At 36.3% G+C, this 22,077-nt stretch overlaps 1 protein-coding gene across 6 annotated transcripts in view; it reads right to left on the reverse strand.

Moving 5' to 3' along the window:
- SNX16 (sorting nexin 16) overlaps positions 1–19,498 on the reverse strand; it is a 34,517-nt gene extending 15,019 nt beyond the window's left edge. The window contains exons 1-5 of one of the 6 annotated variants that reach the window (XM_045186139.2): positions 19,397–19,498; positions 17,281–17,737; positions 13,853–13,939; positions 10,681–10,829; positions 4,032–4,101 (exon numbers count right to left, since the gene is read on the reverse strand). In XM_045186139.2, the coding sequence (XP_045042074.1) occupies positions 4,032–4,101; positions 10,681–10,829; positions 13,853–13,939; positions 17,281–17,637 (663 nt within the window). In that variant the 5' untranslated portion in view covers positions 17,638–17,737; positions 19,397–19,498. Of the gene's footprint in view, positions 1–4,031; positions 4,102–10,680; positions 10,830–13,852; positions 13,940–17,280; positions 17,738–18,789; positions 18,993–19,272 lie in introns of those variants that run through there. The other 5 variants (XM_045186136.2, XM_045186138.2, XM_024578324.3 and 2 more) reach the window with 5 other exon arrangements.
- Positions 19,499–22,077: the final 2,579 nt, after the last annotated feature.

Genomic DNA, 22,077 nt, shown 5'->3' on the forward strand with positions numbered 1-22,077 from the left:
ATCAGGTAAAGACATAACAAAGAAAGAAAACTATAGGCCAATATCTCTGATGAACATAAATGCTAAAATCCTCAACAAAATATTGGCAAACTACATCCAGCAATACATTAAAAAGATCATACACCATGATCAAGTGGGATTCATCCTAAGGATGCAAGGATGGTACAATATTCACAAATCAAAAACATAATATGCCACATAAATCAAAGGAAAGACAAAAATCACATCATGACATCAACAGATGCTGAAAAAGTATTTGATAAAGTACAGCACCTACTTTTGATAAAAATGCTCAGCAAAGTAGTAATGGAGGGAGAATACATCAACATAATAAAGGCTGTTATGAGAAACCTACAGCCAACATCATACTCAATGGGTAAAATTGAAAGGCTTTCCCCTAAGATAAAGCACAAGACAGGGGCGTCCACTTTTACCACTTTTATTCAACACAGTATATTGGAAGTTTTAGCCACAGGATTCAGGAAGAAAAGTAAATAAAAGGAATCTAAATTGGAAAGGAGAAGTAAAACTGTATTATTTGCAGATACCATGATAATGTACCTAGAAAACTCTATAGGCTCCACCAAAAAACTTGACCTAGTAAGTGAATTTGGTAAAATAGTGAGATACAAAGTCAATATTCAGAAATCAAAGGCACTTTGTACACCAACAATGAAATATCAGAAATAGAAACTAGGAAAAACATCCAATCTTCTATAGCAACAAGAAAAATAAAGTACCTAGGAATAAATTTAACCAAGGAGGTAAAAGACCTGTACTTGGAAAACTACAGAACACTGAAGACAGAAATTAAGGGAGATACAAATAAATGGAAGCATATACTGTGTTCATTGACTGCAAGAATTAATGTCATTAAAATGTCCATACTACCCAAAGCAATCTATAGATTCAATGCAATCCCTATAAAAATACCAATGACATATTTCACAGATTTATAACAAATATTTCAAAAATTTATATGGAACCAAAAGTGACCCCAAATAGCCTCAGCAATTTTGAGAAAGAACAAGGTAGGAGGGACCACAGGACTTGACATCAAATTATATTACAAGGCCACTGTAATCAAAAGATTTTGGTACTGGTGTAAGAACAGACACATAGATCAATGGGACAGAAGAGAGAACCGAGAAATAAACCCATGTCTCTATGGTCAACTACTATTTGACAAAGGGTCCAGGAGCATAAAATGGAATAAAAATAGCCTCTTCAACAAATGGTACTGGGAGAACTGGAATGGTACATGCAAAAAATATATATATAAATAAACTAGACCACCAACTTAACACCAGAATAAATAAACTCAAAATGGATAAAAGAGTTAAACATAAGCCATGACACCATAGAAGTCCTAGAGGAAAACTTAGGCATAAAACTTTAGCTATCCCATGTAGCAATATTTTCACTGATATATCCCTAAGGCAGCAGCATCAAACTCATTTTCACCAGGGGCCACATCAGCCTCATGGTTGCCTTCAAAGGGCTGAATGTAATTTCAACGCCTTAACAATTAAGGAGCAGTTACATTTATACAGTTCGAAAATTATTTTGGCCCTTTGAAGGCATCCATGAGGCTGATGTGGCCCCTGGTGAAAATGAGTTTGCCACCCCTGCTCTAAGGCAAGGGAAGTAAAGGACAGAATAAACAAATGGGACTACATCAAATTAAAATCTTCTGCATGGTTAAAGAAAACATCAGCAAAATGGAAAGGGCATCAATTGTATGGGAAAACATATTTGACAATGATATCTTGGACAAGGATTTGATCTCCAAAGTATCTGAAGAACTTCATGACCAACACCAGGAAGACAAACAATCCAATTAAGAAATGGGCAAAGGACGTGAACAGACACTTCTCCAAAGAGGTCATACAGAGGGCCCATAGGCATATGAAAGGATGCTCAACATCACTAGCCATCAAGAGTGTTGCAAATTAAAACCACAATGGATACCACCTCACAGTGGTCCGAATGGCCATCAGTAACATATCAACAACCAAGTGCTAGTGAGGATGTCGAGAAAAGGGAACCCTAGGGCACTCTTGCTGAAGACTGCTGCAGCCACTGTGGAAAACAGTATGGGATTTCCTCAAAAAACTAAAAATGGAACTGCCTTTTGATCCAGTGTTTCTATTGCTGGGATTAAACCCTAAATATCCTGAAACACCAATTCAAAAGAATCTATGCATCCCTATGTTCTAGCATCATTATTTACTATTGCCAAATGGTGGAAACAACCTAAATGCCCATAAGTAAATGAGTGGATCAAAAAACTGTGGTACATTTACACAATGGAATACTATGCAGCAGAAAGAAAGAAGGAACTCCTACCTTTTGCGACAGCATGTATAGAATTGGAGAATGTTATGCTAAGTGAAATAAGCCAGGCGGTGAAAGACAAACATCATATGATCTCACCTACACCATGAACCTAATGAACAAAACAAACAAACGAGCAAAATAGAACCAGAGGCATGGAAGTAAGACTAACAGTGACCAGAGGGGAGGGGAGATGGGGATAAGGGGGCAAAGAAAGGGAAGGGTTTATCAAGGAACAGTTACAAATACCTGTAGCATGGACAACAGTGTGGGGATCAACTGTGGGAACAGGAGGTGGGCAGGGCAGGGGAGGGGAGAGCTATGGTGAACAATTGGGACAACTGTAATAGAACAACAACAATAGAAAAGACTACAGATAAGTGAGGCAACTAAAACTAAGTAAGGAGTATATGAAATAGCCAAAATAATAATCAGACCATTACCAAACTCATTATACTTTTTAGGTTGTATTAATAGAAACTAATGTAAGTTTAGTATAAGAATCATGGTTTCAATTGTGCAATGAATCATCTGGAATTATGTGATTTAATGCTCCAGGAATATCTTAAGTATAAATAATGCTCCAGGAATATCTTAAGTGTTACAGGGAACTGAAGAAAACTTCTTGTTCTGTCAAAAAAAAATTATTCTAATGAAAGAAAATAGATAAAAATTATGTTTTATATATACAAAGACTACATATAGTTATAAATCTGTACATATAAAAATTATATAATTGAATACTGATTCATATAGGCATACATACACATTGTGATTGTGTTTATATGAAATATCCAGAAAAGGCAAATTTGCAGAGTGAAAGCAGACCAGTAGTTAGGGGCTGGGACTGTAGATTGCAAAATGGCTTGTAGGAATTTTTTCCGAGGCAACGGGAATTTCTAGAACTAGAATATGGCACAGCTTTACAAATTTACTAAAATTATTGAACTGTACATTTACCATAGAATAGCGAATAACAAATTTTATGGATAAAGATTTTACTTCAGTAAAGCTGATTTTACTTCAAAAAAGCTATGGTATTCACTCTAATACAAAGAACTGATTTAGTTTAACTGAAAACAGTACAAACCTACTAATTAAATCTGTTCCATTTAAACATTTGGGGAAAAAACTTACAAAAAATCCTAGCTAATCTATTATTACCAATCTGTTTTGATAATCTTGCCAATTGCTTCAAGAAATAGGCCACTTTAACACGTCAATTAGTGTAATTTGAGCAGCATCAGGCTTGAGCTGAACTGATAACAAGACAGTAACTTTGATCTCTGAAAATAAGTTTTCAATTTTATTTTAACTGTAGGTTCCTGACTTTGATACTTAGATGGAAGAATACTTTAACGTACAAATAGTACTATTAGATGTAGTAAAATAAATTTGCAAGTAATTTTCTATTTTTTTTGAGACAGTAAAAATAAAGAGAATAAAATGCAGGATTTAATTTTAGAGCTTCACTGACTACATGACATCCATGAGTGTTTATTTTTTCACTGAACTAGGTACATGCATTTCATTGAAAAAAACCTTTGACTCAAATATTAAAATCTTCCTGTGCAAAACTACCATGGTTTGAAATTATAACATTTTGCTGTTTGCTACTCCATTCAAGGAACAATGTAGTTATTCTACTGAATTATTTGTTCCCCTTTCCATGTGATATATAATACAGCACTCACCCTGCTTTCTTCTAGGCTATCAAATGGACCTGGTGGATCATCCAGACAAAGAAATTCTCTCACTGCCAGGCTTTTCAAAGGAAAAAAAAAATTAGCTGGGGTACAAATAAGTTTACAAAAGATTGCAAGAAGCAAAAGTTATTTTGAAGATACACAGTCTTAAGCAAGTTGATTGCTAATATACCAAAAGAAACAAGTTGATTTATGTGGATTCATATGAGCAACCAAATACCATAAAATATACAGAAGATACAAAGATTTTAAACTATTTTTAAAGATATTATGAACGTAAGAGATGGAGAATTTGTTATTTAAAAACTACAAGACATAAAACATAATTCAGAATAATGGTACAGAGACCAATCTAAACGGTGAATACATACTTTATCTCTTTCAAAGAAGTGTTAGTTTGAACAAGTCTAAAAATGTCTATCTTGTTATGAACAAATACTATTTCTAACTTACACTTCATCTGTTTCTTCTTTGGGGGATTCATCTTAAGTAATTTAACCGAAAAGTACTTACTCTGAAAAAAGTTAAAGATTTTTCTTGCAATTTTTTTATTATATAAGTTTACTTAAATATTTTGCCTAGAAAGTTCAAGGGAAAAATTCTCACCATCCCATTTCTGAATTACCATAAATTGTGAAATAATGCAATATAGTATTGCTATTTATACTTTGCAGTTATCAAAAATAGGTTAATAACTTAGGAAATTAAATTCTCTTTTTACAAAAATACTCCACTCTATAAAAGCAATTTTGGACAGAGATAACTGTATGTATATGTTAAAACAAAAATGTGGATATTTAATTTATTGAGGCATAAGAGGACAGAAATATAATTTCTTAATGTATTACATAAAGGAGAGCTCAACCTATGCTGAAAAGGGAATGGGACTTTGGGTTCAATTGGGCCACATAGGTTGACGATGTCAGGGATGTTCATAGAGAGAAAAATGGGGGTTTTAGTGAAATCTTCCCCTCCCCAAAATATGAATTAATATAGAACAATGGCAATAATAAAAAAATTGAGAATTAATATAGATAAGTGGTGTGAAGAAGCAATCCAGAAGATCCCAAAGAGGAGCAAATTTCTGGTCTTTAATAGCTTGACAATGTATATAAAAAAGGACACATTCAAGGAGGAAAAAACTTGAGTATTTACAATCAGGGAATTAGAGATGGAAGGTATCTTAATGTGGTCAAGTGGAACCATCCATAGCATATTTTACCCCTTTAACATGTTTGGCCAAGAGAATAACTAAATACCTCCAAAAATAGGGAATATTCCATCCTATGCTTGAACAACTGAAATTTAGAAAATTATTTCCTTCACTGAGCTGGGACTTTTCTCCTGGCAGCTTCAATTCATGAGTCTTAGTTGTGCTTTTGGGACCATTCAAGATAAATGTAAGCCCTTTTTCACAAGATAATCCTAAAATATGTCAACAATGTTATATTTCCTTTAATTTCATCTCTCCAAGAAGTAGTAATAATACATTAACATTTTCTTTCTTTTTTTCATGTCACAAAATTAATTTAGTATTTAAAGCCTTACAGTCTCTACATTCATAAAGCCAACATTTTTTCCCTGCTTTATTGAGGTATAATTGACAATTACAAATTGTACACATTGAAAATGTATAACTTGATTTGATATATGCATACACTGTGAAACATGAACTGCAATCAAGCTAATTAACATATCCATCACCTCATGTTTTCTGACATTTTCAAAGTATGTTGTACACACAGGGCAACATATCCTATTTTATTTAATCTTCACAACTATCATGTAAAGTAAGAATAGGCATTATTTTACCATTTTACAAATGATACCAAAGTTCAGAGAGATAAAATGACTCACTCAAGGTCACACAGTGCACATGGTAGAGGCAGCTCTTAAATTTCTTCTGAGTGTAAACATGTACCTTTTTCTACCCTTAAAATCTTTTCTCTTATATTTTGGTTTATTTGGATTCTTTCCCCTTGCCAGTCACTTCATTCTCACCCCATTCAACCCTGGTCTGTTTCCCTCTTTAATAAAGGTTTCTAAGAATACTACAGTTGGTCTAAGAGCACAAAGAACAGGACTACCATATATATAAAATATATATATATTTTAAATTTAGATATTATACCTTCCACCCACCTATTATGTACATTGGAAAAACCATCTATTAGGCAAAAATGCACTACAGGAAATAAATTATCTTGATATTGAGAAGTCAAAAGTTTGGATGAAACCCTGAGATAATGGCCTTTAAGACTAAAAAGGAAAGTCCTAAGAAGATAATGATCTTTTTTAAATACTTTCAGTGTATGACAACCCACTGTGAGACATTTTCTTATGGGTTTATACCCAGATGCCTTCATTCTTTAGTAATATTTTTATGTTCACAAATTACTCTAATTATTGGCATGATGCTGCTGCTCAGAAAGAAAAAGTACGAGAGGGAATTCATGTATTTCTTTTTACGCCTTTGTTTTATAGTAGAAATTCAGCCCAAGATCAACAGTGACGTTGACAATGTACCCAGCTGTAGTAATCTTTTTTTGGATGAAATCCAATGGATTCCCTAAGTTCTTTTCAATATAGTTCTGAGGTTATAATCTATTTCCTGCTTTCTTTAATCTGCAGCATTAAGAATGGAATTTAAAACTGGTTTTACAACTTTGATCGACAAAACATTTTTTCAGTGGCTCACGATATATTTCTTCTGTTTCAAAAGGACTCAACTGGAAAAGAAAAGTCAGTACTCTCCAGCTGTATTCTCATCCAAGGAGAGGGTCACAAAAGAATCTCTGGGAGACAGTGTTTGGGAAAAGAATTTCTTTCTCAAAAATTCTATACCCTTTACCCCCCAGAAAAGGAAGCACATATCCCTACTTGAGAATAATTGACTAGAGAACCTTTTTTAGATTTGATAAATATTTTACTGCCTATGTGTGCCATGGTTCTGCTCTGTAATTTCCTATATACTCTCAATGTGTGACATAAATAAATCAAGTGAATTCAAATCAAATGTACTCAAGAGTCTATATTATTAAATAGTCTATAATTACAATAGAAGTGATTAAAAAAGTTCTTATTCTTTTTCTTAAAACTTGTTCACTGATAGGTTCAATACAGCCCCTAATCTCTCATCTGTATTCAATCCTTTATACTTTGCTTCCATTTGACCAGGATAATAAAGGTAAGTATAACATCTGGATAGGAAAGAAGTACCTGACTAAGGGAACATCCAACAGTCTGGAATTAAAGGTAAGGTAAGGCTCTTTCTATTCTTTTTATATGTTACCTAGAGTACTGATTTAGTGTTTGGGAAAACTCTTCTATAAAATTAAGATCAGTCGTTGACTTACCTGGCCTGAAGAAATGTATCAGTTTACATTTCACATTTTTTTTAAATGACCAGTAGTTTAATAGCTAAATGTGCTGTTTATCAAAAACCACCCCCAAAACTAATGCTGACAATTCATTAAGAGGTCAATTAAGAATTAAGTAGAAAATTATACTAAAAATACTAGATATCAATTGTCAGAACAAAATTAGGCACAATGATCACTGCATGAAAATATTACTGAGAGATTTCAGGTAGAAATGTATCAGTTAATATTTCTCTTTATTATTCCTCACTAGTTAAAAGAAAATATAAAAAAATGGCATTAAACACCACCTTGAGGATAGGGCATTGTGGATCAAGGTTGGTGACAGTGAGGGTCACACTGGCTTGTGGGTACAGAGGTCATGTTTGGCTTGCTATGGGGTCATAGTTTAGATCTTGACTGTCTCTCTCCTACTTGCTCTTAGCTCACTTGTGTCCATATGTTCAGGCTTATTCCTTCTAATCCAGAACAGTACTTCAAAAACCAATGTTTTATTTTCAACCTAGCTTAAAATCCATCTAGCTTCCTCTAGCAAGAAGGATCAAAGCCAAGTTCTTGGTGTTGGCATAAAGCACTAGCAGGCAATCAGGAAAGACAGTTACCTAAGGAAGTTAAGTTTTTATTGAAAGCTGAAGGAAATATGGGAGTTATCTAGGCTAAGGCAGCAGTATGAAACATTGCTTCTCAGGATATTTGAAGGCCCTAAGGGACAACGGAGCAAGGCAACTTTGGGAAATATTGATAAAAAGACCAATAAAGCTGATGTACAGAGGATGACAATGAAACATGAAGTCAGAAAGACAGGCAGGTAGACAAGAAGCGGAATGAGTTAAAGTGCATTTCTAAAGATCACTGTACCCACAATACCCTAAGAATCCAGAAACACCAATTCAAAAGAATTTATGCACCCCAATGTTCAGAGCAGCATTATTTCCAATAGCCAAGTGTTGGAAACAGCCTAAGTGCCATCAGTAGATGAATGGATTAAAAACTGCAGTACATTTACACAATGGAGTACTACAGAAAGAAAGAAAGAACTCCTACCTTTTGTGATGGCATGGATGGAACTGGAGACTATTATGCTAAATGAAACAAGCCAAATGGCAAAAGACAAATACCAAATGATATCACTTATAAGAGGAACTTAATGAACAAAATAAACTAATGAGCAAAACAGAACCAGAGACATGGAAACAAGGAATAGACTGACAGCTGCCAGAGCAAAGTGGGCTAGGGGGAAGGATGGAAAGAATGGGAAAGGAACAGTCACAGATCATATATGAATGACCCATGGACATAGAGACACAGGGGTGGGGGTGGACTGTGGGAACAGGGGACGGAACAGAGGAGGGCAAAGGGGAAAATCTGGGACAATTGTAGTAGAATAAACAAGAACAAAATAAAATTAAATAAAAAAAAGATCACTGTGCCTCCGATGGGCTACAGAAATCAGGGTGGATGAGGTAGGCCAGCGGGAAAGCTTCTGCAATAATCAAGGTGAGATAACTGCTTAGACTAGGTTTATGGCAGGCATGGAGAAAAGCAGACAGATTTGAGTGAAATTTAAAATGTAAAGGAAGGAATAGCGGTTCCAGGTAGATAATGCTGTTGAATTTTTTTGGCAAGTCTGGAGACTAAGCTTTTAAGTCTGTTTTAGGTTTAAGGTCACACTGACATACCAGAAAGAGATGTTAAGGAGGTAACTGCGTATATGAATGTGAAGCTAAGAGAAGAGGTCTGGGTCATAGTTCATTTCATAGAGGAAAATGAGGATCGTGGGCAGAGGTCTCAAGCAGCCATCAAACTTAGGCAGCACACATTAAGAACCAAGATGTATATGCAAAGCATGTGTTATGTATAACATAGGAGATATACAGAAAAACACTGAGAATAAAGGGCAGATAAAGTGAGACAGGTTGGTTTTCTTCTTTTCCATCCTTATGTGAAAAACTGCTAAAGATAGTTACAGACATAGGTATCGAGATATGCTATTGCTGCCTTGCAAATGGCTCTATAATTTTTCAAAATATAGATTTATTTGATAAAGTTCCTAAATTAGGTATTCAGCTGATATTAAATCATAAAGCAATTTTCTTATAAATATATTCAGAAGCAAAAAAGCCACATAGATCCCTCCCCTCCCTTTTTTACATTTACCATATTTTTTTTACTGTTATTCAATTACAACTGTCTGCATTTTCTTCCCATCCCTCCACTCCACCCCAGCCAATCCCACCTCCCTCCCCCACCTCTACCCCCACCTTGATTTTGTCCTTGTGTTCTTTATGGTAGCTCCTGTAAACCCCTCTCTCCACCATCCCCTCCCCACTCCCCCTTGGCTATTGTTACATTGTTCTTAATTTCAATGTCTCTGGTTATATTTTGTTTGCTTTTTTCTTTTGTTGATTATGTTCCAGTTAAAGGTGAGATCACACGGTATTTGTCCCTCACTGCCTGGCTTATTTCACTTAGCATAATGCTCTCCAGTTCCATCCATGCTGTTGGTGGGAATGCAGACTGGTGAGGCCATTGTAGAAAACAGTATGGAATTTCCTCAGAAAACTAAAAATGGAACTGCCCTTTGACCCAGCAATTCCGCTGCTGGGATTATACCCTAAGAACCCTGAAACACCAATCCAAAAGAACCTATGCACCCCAATGTTCATAGCAGCACAATTTACAATAGCCAAGTACTGGAAGCAACCTAAGTGCCCATCAGCAAATGAGTGGATAAAAAAAACTATAGTACATTTACATAATGGAATTCTATGCAGCAGAGAGAAAGAAGGAGCTTATATCCTTCCTCTTTTTAATGATTTTTTGTATTTTCACTTTACCGTCTATATAAATTAACTCAACTCTGTAATTTTCATATTTTTGCATTACTTTGAAAAAATATTACCCTCAAAATTATGTAGGGTTGTATTAACCAAAAATCTAATATGAGGGCCACTTGTTTAAATGATTGCTAAAAAATTAAAACCTGAAATCAAGTTAACATTTGAATGGTTTGAATATGGTACACTAAATTTTTAACTTTGCTGGCTTTTTTAAGTGTTAATCAAAATCAAAGACCAAATAAAGTTCTTAATGAAAAAAGGAAAGAAAATTCCATGCAGTGTTTGTTAGAGGACAAATAATTATAATTTTTTTATAGTTTTTGTTCACCTTGAATAACTACTGTCCTAGATTTATTCGTTGGTTTTAACTAGTTGTTGAAATGTATTTATAATCTCTTATTTCAACTTGTTACATACCAGTGAGCAATGTCCTTGTGAGCTACTAAATTTTGAAGAAATGCTTGTAATCCTAATTGTCTATCTTCTAAAAAGTCGGCGTTGTAATTATCTTTAAACCAGCGTTTTGGTGGAAGTGCTAATCGAAAGCCGGGAAACATCTCTTTTAACTGAAAAAGAACAAGAATACACATTATTAAACTCCATTATATTAATTCTACAAAATCTATCCTGTTGACTGGCTACAATATTCATGAAATAAGCTTAAAATAAAACTTAATCCAGCTAAGCTTTTTATGCCTTTACTTCTTGACTTCTCCCAGCTGTGTATACATAGGAGTAACAGTTGCTCCTCCTCCTTGCCAACACTTGCATTGTCAGCCTTTTTAATGTTAGCCATTGTAGTGGGTGTGTAGTAGTGTTTTACTGTGGCTTTAATTTGCATGTCTCTGTTGACCCAATGGTATTAAGTATCTTCTTATGTGCTTATTTGGATCTGCTTCTTTGGTAAATTATCTATTCAAATCTTCTGACCTCTCATATTTTAGAAAAAAACTGAGTTGTGTTTTTATTAAGTTGTGAGAGTTCTTTATATACTCCAGATAGATATCTTTTGTTAGATATACATATGACAAATACTTTCTCCCAGACTGTGGCCTGACTTTTAACAGTCTTAGCAGAACATGTATTTGAAATTTTAATATTATCTAATTTTCATCCATTTTCGTCTTTTATGGGGTGTGTTTCTTTAGATCCTATCTAAGAAATCTTTGTGCCCTCCAAAGTTGTAAGGATATTCTTCTATTTTTTTTCTCTTATAGTTTTAGCTTTTACATTTTGCTTTATGATCTGCTTTGCATGTTTGGCTTAAATTTTACTTTCTTAGGGAGAGACTTTTCCAAACTGCTGAGTTGGATTTGCCTTTATACACTCTGTTCAAGTGACTCATATAACAAGTTACCTCAAAACTCAGTGACTTGAACAACCATTTACTAGGCCATGGACTCTGTGGGCATAGTGACGATGGCTTATCTCTGTTCCACAATGAGCTAGGAACTCAGCTGGAAGATTTGAAGGTGGAAGCTGGAATCATCTGAAGTTCACTCCTACATACTTGTAAAGAATGATGATGGTTGCTGGCTGAGACCTTAGCTGAGTGTCAGCCATAATCTTAACATGGAGTGTATTGGACTTTCTTACAGCATAGAGGCTGTTTCAAGGGGGAGCCTCCAAGAGAGAAAGTCAGGATGAAGCTGTGTATTTTGTATGACCCAGCCTAGTAATGCAGCATTATTTCCTCTGTCTTTTTCTGGTTGACTTCTCCCAGCTCAACCAGGTTCAAAGGGGAGGGGAAACAGATTCAATCTCTTACTGGTCAGTGGCAAGATTCTGGAAGAGTGTATGGGACTAAAAAGATAGTTGTGAACATTTTTAGAAAAGACAATCTATCACAAATTCTCAAATCATTAATTATTTCTAAATGACATTTATTGCAATATAAATAATGTTTATTTAATTTTGGATTCTCTTACTGGACCAGTGATTCTAAACCTTGGCTATACATTGGAATCACTCAAGGAACTTTAAAAGACATTAATGTCTATATCCTACCTCTGACAGATTTTGATTTAATTAATTGGGGTATGGACTGGTCATTGCAATTTTTAAAATGCCTTCCAGGTAAGTCCAAAGTATAGCTGAGATTGAAAAACATTTCACTACACAGTGATGATTCTGCCTTATTCATAGCTGCATCCCTGTCTAGCACGGTGCCTATTATGTTATAAACAGTCGATAGTCTAAGTTCTGTAGGTGGGTGAATGAAATAACACCATGTACATTCACATTTCTGTTCTTAAATGTAAAACTAAATATCACAAGGTAATGAAAGACTGACATAAGGGAAAAATTCACAGGATAAAATGCTAAGTAAAAATATAATGTTTTGTCTTTATTTCTATAAATATGTGAAGATAAACAAGACAAAAACTAGAAAACAACTTGGATAATCAGGGAAAACCCTGATTTAACTTCAAGATGTAATTAGATATTTTTGGCCTTGGAATTTTGTTATTTAATGTGTTTGCAGTCAGAGTAAGAAAAGCCATGAAAAGGAAATAAGTTTTTTTTAATTAATTTTGCACATTAAAATCTAAATATCCCATATACCCACATGCATAATTAGACATTCTCCCACCCAACCCCCACAATTAACTCTTCTTTAAGTGTTCATGTTATGGGTACTTCATATTATGGATTATAGGTAATCAATAACTTTAATTTGAACAAAGTGCAATTAGGAAACTATACATTTGCTTAAAATAACTCTAAAAAAAACTAGTTTTCTTATTATATTAAAACATTACATTTCCTGCAAAAAATGACATCATAATAGGCATTTGATGTTTCTATAAATAAGCCTCCAAAAAGATGACCCCGTGACCTCTGCTCCTGGTATCCTTTGTGTGATTTCCTTTCCTTTCACAGCATAAGGCATTCTGCAGATATAACTAGGGTTACTACTGGCTGACCTTAAGATAGGGAGATTATCTGTGTGAGCCCAATCTTATCACAGGAGCATTTTAAAGTACAGCTTCCTTGTGGCTGATAGCAGAAGAGAAAGTCAGAGATTCCAAGCTCAAGGACTGGACTTGCTGTTAGTGTCTTTGAAGATGGACGAGCCCCATGCAAGGACTGTAGAGCAGGCTCCTCGCTCGAGCTAAGAACCTCTGGTTGACAAGCAGCAAGGACACAGGGACATTGGTATTACAACCAAGAGAAAGCAAACTTTGCCAACAACCTGAATGAGCCTGGAAGCTGCTTCTTTCCCAGAGCCTCTAGATAAGAGCCCAGTGGAGCCAACAGTTTAATACTGACTATGTCTGACCCTAAGCAGCAAATCCAGCTGAACCTACCCAAATCACACTAGATAATAAACAGAATTATATTGTTTCAATAATTTTAAGGTTGTCACATATCTTTTGTTTTCAAAAAAAGAAAGTTATGTGTAAAGATGGGATTTCAGACCACTAAAGTGAAATGAAATAGTGTATTTTCTTAGGAACTAGCAAACATTTGACTTCATATAAATAATTAACAAGGAAGAAAAAGCACAAATGTAAGAGCAGAATTGTTAGGAACAGATAACAATTCAAAACTGAAAAGTCAGTTTTAGATTTATTAAAGTACTTACTTTATCATTAAGCCTAGAGAAGTCAGTGTATCTTCTGAAAACTACCCAACTTTCTTCTGGGTTTTTCTTTACTAGAATTTTATATACCTGTGAGGGGGGAAGGTTAAAAAAATATATGTAAAGATATTTAAAAATTCAAATCAAATATTTTAAAAACTTCTACTTGACAATCTAGAGCATAACAATTATTATGTGAAAAATATTAGAGATCATTTAGACCATGAAATGTACAAATAATCAGTGTAGGCACCAAAAGCAAGATTTTTTTTCTTAAGACACAAGACTATGACAAATTTGAGCCGAAATGCTTTTTTTGGTACACAGGAACAATAAATGAACTCATCAGCTTCCAAAACATATTTTATGCCACATATTTTAGAATTGATAAAAGAATCATTCATGCTTAAAAAAGCTATGAAAAATAGCCACTTGTGTCCTATACAATCGATTTAATTTTTAAACTCAATACTACAAAGCAGTTTTGAAGTAAATTTGATGACTTAATCTTCTAGGCTGAAATACAAGCTAAAAAATACCCACATTAGATAAAAGTTTACATTTCTATAATTATGCACAATTATGTAGGCTATGAAACAAAAAACCCTGTTTGAATCATGTCACTATTTTAAAAAGTTTATAAGGAAAAAACTAAATTTTATTTTTGTAAGTATAATTTTAGAATTTATTAAGAGGAAGTATTATTTGTAACAGATCTGCAAAGCAAAACTGGTAGTTTCTGGTATAGCATTTTGGGCTAAGCTAAATACATGGCACTTATGAAGCACCTAACAATATCTGCTAAATGAGTGAAACTCTTGAAGAGCAACTTGCTTTCTTGAAGTCAGCTGTGCAATAACTTTCAAGAGCTGCAGGCCAGCCCCACGTGGCTACTAAACATCTGAAATGTGACTAGTCCAAAGGCAGGTGTGCTGTGACTTAGGGACTGTAGGCTATCCTTACCATTAGATTTGATTTTTCTCCCTTATAGACTTCTCTTTCAGCTTTTAAGGGGGAGAATTATTAGGAGTTAAGCATGAATCCATGTAACATATAAAAGTGAGGAAGATCATTTGGATACCCTCTAAAATATCCAGAAAGTCCTGATCTAAGATAATCATGAGGGGGATTAAAGATACTAGTGTCTGACACATAATAGGTACTCAAATGTTAAATTAATGAATAAACAAGCACAACGAATCTCATATCTGTTGTCTACCTCCTCCTCTATGATGTCTTAAAAGACTTTATATACTACTGCCTTAAATTTACCTATGAACTTGCATTTTCACATATACCACCTTGATGAATACTCATTCCTTCATAGGAAGATAGGTCAATGCAAGGAAATGTGCCACTAGTGTGTTATTTTGAAAATCACTCTTAAGAAATGTCAGGTTCATTCAGATTTCTTAACACATCATCACTCTTATGATAATTTAATGGTAAAGACTGTCTCTTCATAAATTTTCTAAGTAATTTTTTACTTGGACACCCTTCCATACTGTCCTAAGTGTGCAGCATGAAATGGCACAGACATATAAACTTGACGTCAAGAAAACACAAGAGAAAGAATGAACTATTTCAACTAATAAGTGAATTTAGCAAAATTGCTAGATACATAAACATACAAGCCTGATATATATAAACTAGCAAAGAACAGAAAAAAGATATTAAGAACATGAAACATCTATACCTATACATAAATCTAAGCAAAAGATGTAAGACCTATGCCCTGAAAATTACATTGCATCATTATAAAAAGCAGATGACTTAAGTATACAAACTAAGTTCACAGATTCAAACTCAGTTTTGTAAAGATTAGTCTGCGTTCAATATAATCCCAATGCAAAGGGTCAAGAGCAGCCAAGACAATCCTGAAAAGTAAAATTAGAGTACATAGGCTGCCAGATATTAACACCTATCAAGAAGCTTTAATGATTAAGACTATAGAATTGATAAAGGAGGGAAAAATGGAACTCAGAAACAGACCCATATATTTACGGTCATCTGATTTATGTCATAGGCAACAGCGCAAATGCAGAGGAGAAGTGTGGTCATCTCAATAAAAATCTGATCACTTGTGTGAAAATGTGCCTTGACTGTTACCTCATACCATGGATAAAAAATTCCAGATGGTTTACAGATCTAAATATGAAAGGTACAGCAATAAAGATTTTAGGAGAAAACAGAACATTTTTCAGTGGGAGTAGGCAGATTTTAAAAAGTACCGACCATATAAGAAAAAGTTAGCACGTACAAAGGACACATGGACAAAGTCAAAGAGGTGTAGGATTGAGGGTGGGAGGTGGGGGTGGAGGGAGCGGTGGGAGGAAAATGGAGACAACTGTACTTGAATAATAACAAAAAAAAGGAAAAAAGTTAATAAATTAGACTATATTAAAATTAAGAACCTTTTTTTTTTTTTTATCAAATGCATCATTAAGGGAGTGAAAAGGCAAACCAGAGAATCAGAGAATAGAGTCACGATACATGTCCTAAAAGAAGACTTACTTCCAAATGCATAGAAAACTGCAAATTAAAGTGTAAAAGGCTTGCTCATAGGAAAATTGATGGATCTTGAACAGACTCTTCACAAGAGATTATCCAAATGGCCAAAAATGTCTTCAATTTATTAATCATTAAGAAATGCAAATTAAGACCACAATGTGACATCACTCTACCTACCAGAATAACCAAAATGAAAAAGACGGAAAAATACCATATATTGGGAATATGTGGAGTAACTGGAACTCTCTTACACTGCTCACAAGAGTATAAATTAGTACAACCACTGTGGTACATTGTTCGTATCTTATAAGCTGGGTATATGATCCAGTAATTTTATTCCCAGACAGGTATCAACAGAAATGTGTCCACGTGTTTACTGAGTGGCAAGTACTAAAAGGTTCATAGTGGCAGTATTTGTAAAAGCCCCAAACCGGAAATTATCCAAGTGTTCATCAACAGGAAAATGGTAAATATTCACGTAAAGGAATAGTATCAGTAATAAAAATGAGCTACCTACAATCACATGCAAGGTCAAGGAATCGTCTTACAAACAAATGCTTAAGAAAAGAGACCATACTCCATGACTCCATTTATGTAAAATACAAACATCGGCAAAATTAACGTAGGCTATCAGGAAAGCAGGTACTGACTGAAGGAGAGCATGGTGGCAGTCGTGGATGCCAGTTATATAGGTTCTTGATCTGCGTACTAGTTTCCTAAGTATGTCTGGTTTGTGACAATTCATTCACGTAAAACAGAAGTTTACTACAATGGCAGAATTTAGAGTGTAAAAACCACTTGAATTCTATCTTCAAGAAATTACAAGTACATGCTAACATTAATCCATTTAACACCGGTGTAGAACACAGCTGAGTCAGTCTTTCACTTTCTAATGGTGCGCAGCAAAAGTCAATACTCACAGTAAATTTAGCTCTTTCTTCCATCACCTCATAACCTAAAATAGTAGGTGTAGAAGGCCTATCTTCCAAATTCACTGTTTCAGAATTTTGTTCTTCACTTTCTCTTGGTCTAGTAGAATACTCAATGGAAGAATTTGCATTTGTAAATTTAGTCCTAATGAGGGGACTGCTATCCATTTGATCAGGTACAATTGCCTGTTTTAAGTTTCCGATATTTGAGTCTTCTAACTGGCCTTTGGAAGAGTTTGAATTTGTTGAAATACTCCCAAAAGAAGAACTTCTTTGGTTTCTGTTGGTTGTAAAGCTGGAAGAAGAGTTCCCTATGGGCATGGGAACTGGCACATAAGGGGTTGCCATCTTCTTTGGGGCTTTGCAACAATCCCGCACACTGCTGTGTCCAAACACTTAGAGAACAACTGATGTGCAATCCATTATTTTCTTCTTGGGAATTTGCTATCTAAAAATGAGAAGAACATATTGAAAGACTGGTCTTTAATCTGAAGCATTACCCAAAAGAAAATATAATGTTCATATCCATTTCTTTTAATTTTATGATACCCTATTCTTTTATCTGAAATGAAAACATGCCTCAAATCTTTCTTTAATTGCAAAATCTCTAAGGACTCTCATTTGCAAGGTAAAGAGAGCAGAACTACACACCTTTTTTCTTGACACTCTTCCCTTCCCCCTCTATTTTTTTGTGATAATTTCTGTAATGTTCATTTCAACCTTCCTGAGGTTTTATTTTCTGTTTATAGTCCTGACTCTATACAGCACAGGGAGGGAAGGAGGGAAGGGCAGGGAAATTATTCACATCACCTTTTGATTCAATTAGTTAAAGTCTAAAGAATCAACCAAAGGAAAAACTGAACCAGAAGCTTAGACGCTACAAAGGGCAAGTGCATTTGGAAAAAAAAAAACCCTCAAAACGTCCAAATTAAATTAATCAAATAAAACCTAATGGACTTTAAACTTATCTCCAACAAGACATAATGATTAAAAGTTTAAGTGTTCTTCACAGTTTCCAGATACTCACTGATTCTGCTACACCATAAACTGAGGGTACTTAACAACTTTGTAACTTTTTACTCATAACTTCTGTTGTCAACAAGGCTAGTTTATCTTATCTCAAAATAATTTCATAACAATACGAAGAAGAAAAGGTTTACCAATAAGTTGTTAATAAACTAAGAAGTCATATTAACTACAGACCAGTGACATGACAACAATGGGTCTGCTTATCCAACTACATCTATGTAATTGCACGGGTGAGAAAAGTAGGAAATGAGCAGCTTGCACTTGCAAAGATGCTGAAATAAGAGTTTTACCACAGCACGTTGCTCTGGGCAGCCTTCCCCATCCTCAAAGCCTCAAAACACACGATTCAGCAGCATTCTTCGGTTCTGTCTGAAGGCCTGCCCTCCCCCCTCCGAACAAACTAGCTCGAGGTCTGATGTCTCAGCCTCCCCCAGGGCAAGCGGGAAGCCCAGCCCTCCGCCAAGCGGTTACCTGAGGTCGCCAGGCTGGACGAGGATGCACCTCCCGCAGTGCGACCGCAAAGGGGCGCTACACAACTTACGGACACAGAGGCTCAACGGCAGCGTCTGCGTTTAAGCCTCTGCGCCCTGACCAACCCCGGAAACCCTCCGGCAGGTGCGGGAGCCGCGACAACACGCTGGACAACACGCTGGACGACAGAAGTGGGCGACTAGAGAAAAGCAGGGATGCCAGGCGCAGCCTGCCCACACCAGTGTCCCATCGCTGGCTTAGCAGGCCGTGGGACTTGGGTTTAGCGAGCGGTAGAGCACCGCTCCCGGGGTCCCTACAGCCCCACGACAGTCGCACCCCTGCGGCCTGGTACCCCGCGAAGCGTCAGCGGTGGCCCGGGGACTTCACAGCGCAGCTCCGACCAACCGCTAGCGGTCAGCCGGATGCGGGATGCAGGTGTCACCGCTTGAGCGCCCGGGACAGAGCTCGCTGCCCTGCCCCTACCTGCGCCCCCTCCGCCGTCCAGCTCCAGCACGCTTCCAGTGAAGGTTAACTCCGACCCACTTTCCCGTTGCTCTCAGTCCCCACCCGCACCTCCCAGCGGTCTCACGTGTCCCGACGCACTGACAGCGGCCGCTCCACGCCCCGGCGGGGCTCGGGCACTCGCAGACCCTAGATCCCCGCGCTGCGGGCAGAGGTTGGGCGGGGCGAGCAGCTCCGGGAAGTGACGGCACGCGAGGGCGCCGCCCCTGAGGCGTTAGCAGGACTTGGGCCAGGGCTCTCTGGCGGCTGGCTTGAACTTAGTGTCGTGGTAAGAATTATTCTTTCTCTGCCTCAGCTTTATTTGTATAAATTTTGAGAAACTCAGGCTACGGTACCTAGTTTTCCCGACAGGTGGTGAGGAGGTGAAAATTCCCAGGAGGCTAAGGCCAAGAGAGGTCAGGGTACCTGCTTTGCATCATGGGACTTGTAGTGTTCATCAGCTTGGGCTGGTTCTAATAGGTTATAGATGGTTTTCCAGAATTAACGCTTTAAGGGAGGACAATCGATTCTAGGAGTAGGAAATGATAACTGCACTGCAACCTATTTGTCCTACATAATTCACACGTTTTCCTGGGCAGATAATTGAAATTCTTGGCTGTTCGCTTGTTTGTTTTACAATCAGGAGCAATTTCATTCCAAATAATACAGCGTTAGGCTTGTTTGACAGACACATTTGAAAAACTGTAAGGCTTTTGGGAGAATCGTTCTTTGATATTCAGATATCAAAATCCATACCACTTTTAACAGGTCTGTTTATCAATAGAAATGTGCAATTCGATATACATTTCATCTCATGATCTTCAAGACTTTGTAATATTCCCAAGCCTGGAAAAAATGGATAGTTATTTTACAATGAACATAGGAAGCTAATCTGGCTTGTGACATAATAATGGTTTTGGTTGATAATATTGTTCTTCCAGTGTGAATGAGACATAAAAAGAGAATTCTATAGAACCAGTTGACTAAAACATGAGGTAGTTTTCAGGATAGACTTGGCAGCCTTGCCCCTGAGGTGGCAGTTATGTCCCTGAGTTCTGTAAGTGAATAAGGAGAGAAAAAGAAAAAGAGAAAACGAGTCTTGGAACATATCCATCAGTTGTGGACAGGGCTGTAGGTGGTAGCAAAAATGCCTGTGATGAGGAAAACCCAATAGTCCAAGGAAGTCAAGGAAGACTAAAGTTCCAAGAAGTAAAGGTGTACAGTTACCACAGGAGGAAGATAACAATCTAGGAAAGGTCATTGAAATTGTCCAAGAAGAACTTTCTTCTCAGATTATTGAGAGGAACATACTATATGTATTCTTTATCTTCCAGAATATCTGCTTTTAACAAATGTCTAGATTTTACTTTCAGAAAATGAACTGAACATTGTTCTTTAAAAATTAAAATTGTTTTGAAAGTTGTGGTATAACTGACATATAACATTATATTAGTTTCAGGTGTACAACATAATGATTCTATGTTTGCATGTATTGGGAAATGATCACAATAGTTCTAGTTAACAGTCATCATCACACGTAGTTACAGACAATTTTTTTTCTTGTGATGAAGATTTAAAATTTACTCAGCAACTTTCAAGTATGCAATGCAGTATTACTAACTATAGTCACTGTGCTGCTTGCGTATTACACCCTCAGGACTTACTTATCTTCTAACTGGAAGTTGTACCTTGACCCCCTTCATTCATTTTATTCACCTTCTATACCTTGCCTCTGGCAACCAGCAATCTATTGTCTGTTTCTATGAGTGTAGTGTTTGGTTTTGTTTTTTAAATTACAAATATAAATGAGGTCATGCAGCATTTGTCTTTCTAGGCCTGACTTATTTCACTCAGCATAATGCCCTCAAGGTTCATTCATGTTGTTGCAAATGGCTAGCTTTCATTCTTTTTAAAAAAATATATTTTATTGGTTATGCCATTACAATTGACCCATCTTTTTTCTCCCCTTTATTCCCCTCTTCCCTGCACCCTTCTTCCCACCTGCCCACCCCCTTAATTCATGTCCATGGGTCGTACATATAAGTTCTTTGGCTTTTCCATTTCCCATACTATTCTTAACCTCCCCTTATCTATTTTGTACCTACCATTTATGCTACTTATTCCCTGTACCTTTTCCCCCACTCTCCCCCCACCCCCTCCCCACTGATAACCCTCCATGTGATCTCCATTTCTCTGGTTCTGTTCCTGTTCCAGTTGTTTGCTTAGTTCGTTTTTGCTTTCATTTTTTTAGGTTTGGTTGTTGATAGTTGTGAGTTTGTTGTCATTTTACTGTTCATAGTTTTGATCTTCTTTTTCTTAGATAAGTCCCTTTAACATTTCATATAATAAAGGCTTGGTGATGATGCACTCCTTTAACTTGACCTAACCTGGGAAGCACTTTATCTGCCCTTCCATTATAAATGATAGCTTTGCTGGATAGAGCAATCTTGGATGTAGGTCCTTGCCTTTCATGACTTTTAATATTTCTTTCCATCCCCTTCTTGCCTGCAAAATTTCTTTTGAGAAATCAGGTAATGGTCTTATGGAAACTCCTTTGTAGGTAACTGTGTCCTTTTCTCTTGCTGCTTTTAAGATTCTCTCCTTCTTTTTAATCTTGACTAAGGTAATGATAATGTGCCTTGGTGTGTTCCTCCTTGGGTCCAACTTGTTTGGGACTCTCTAAGCTTCCTGGACTTCCTGGAATTTTATTTCCTTTGCCAGATTGGGAAAGTTGTCCTTCATTATTTGTTCAAATAAGTTTTCAATTTCTTGTTCTTCCTCTCCTCC

Source organism: Desmodus rotundus, chromosome 8 (genome assembly GCF_022682495.2).
Source record: "Desmodus rotundus isolate HL8 chromosome 8, HLdesRot8A.1, whole genome shotgun sequence".
Taxonomy (NCBI): domain Eukaryota; kingdom Metazoa; phylum Chordata; class Mammalia; order Chiroptera; family Phyllostomidae; genus Desmodus; species Desmodus rotundus.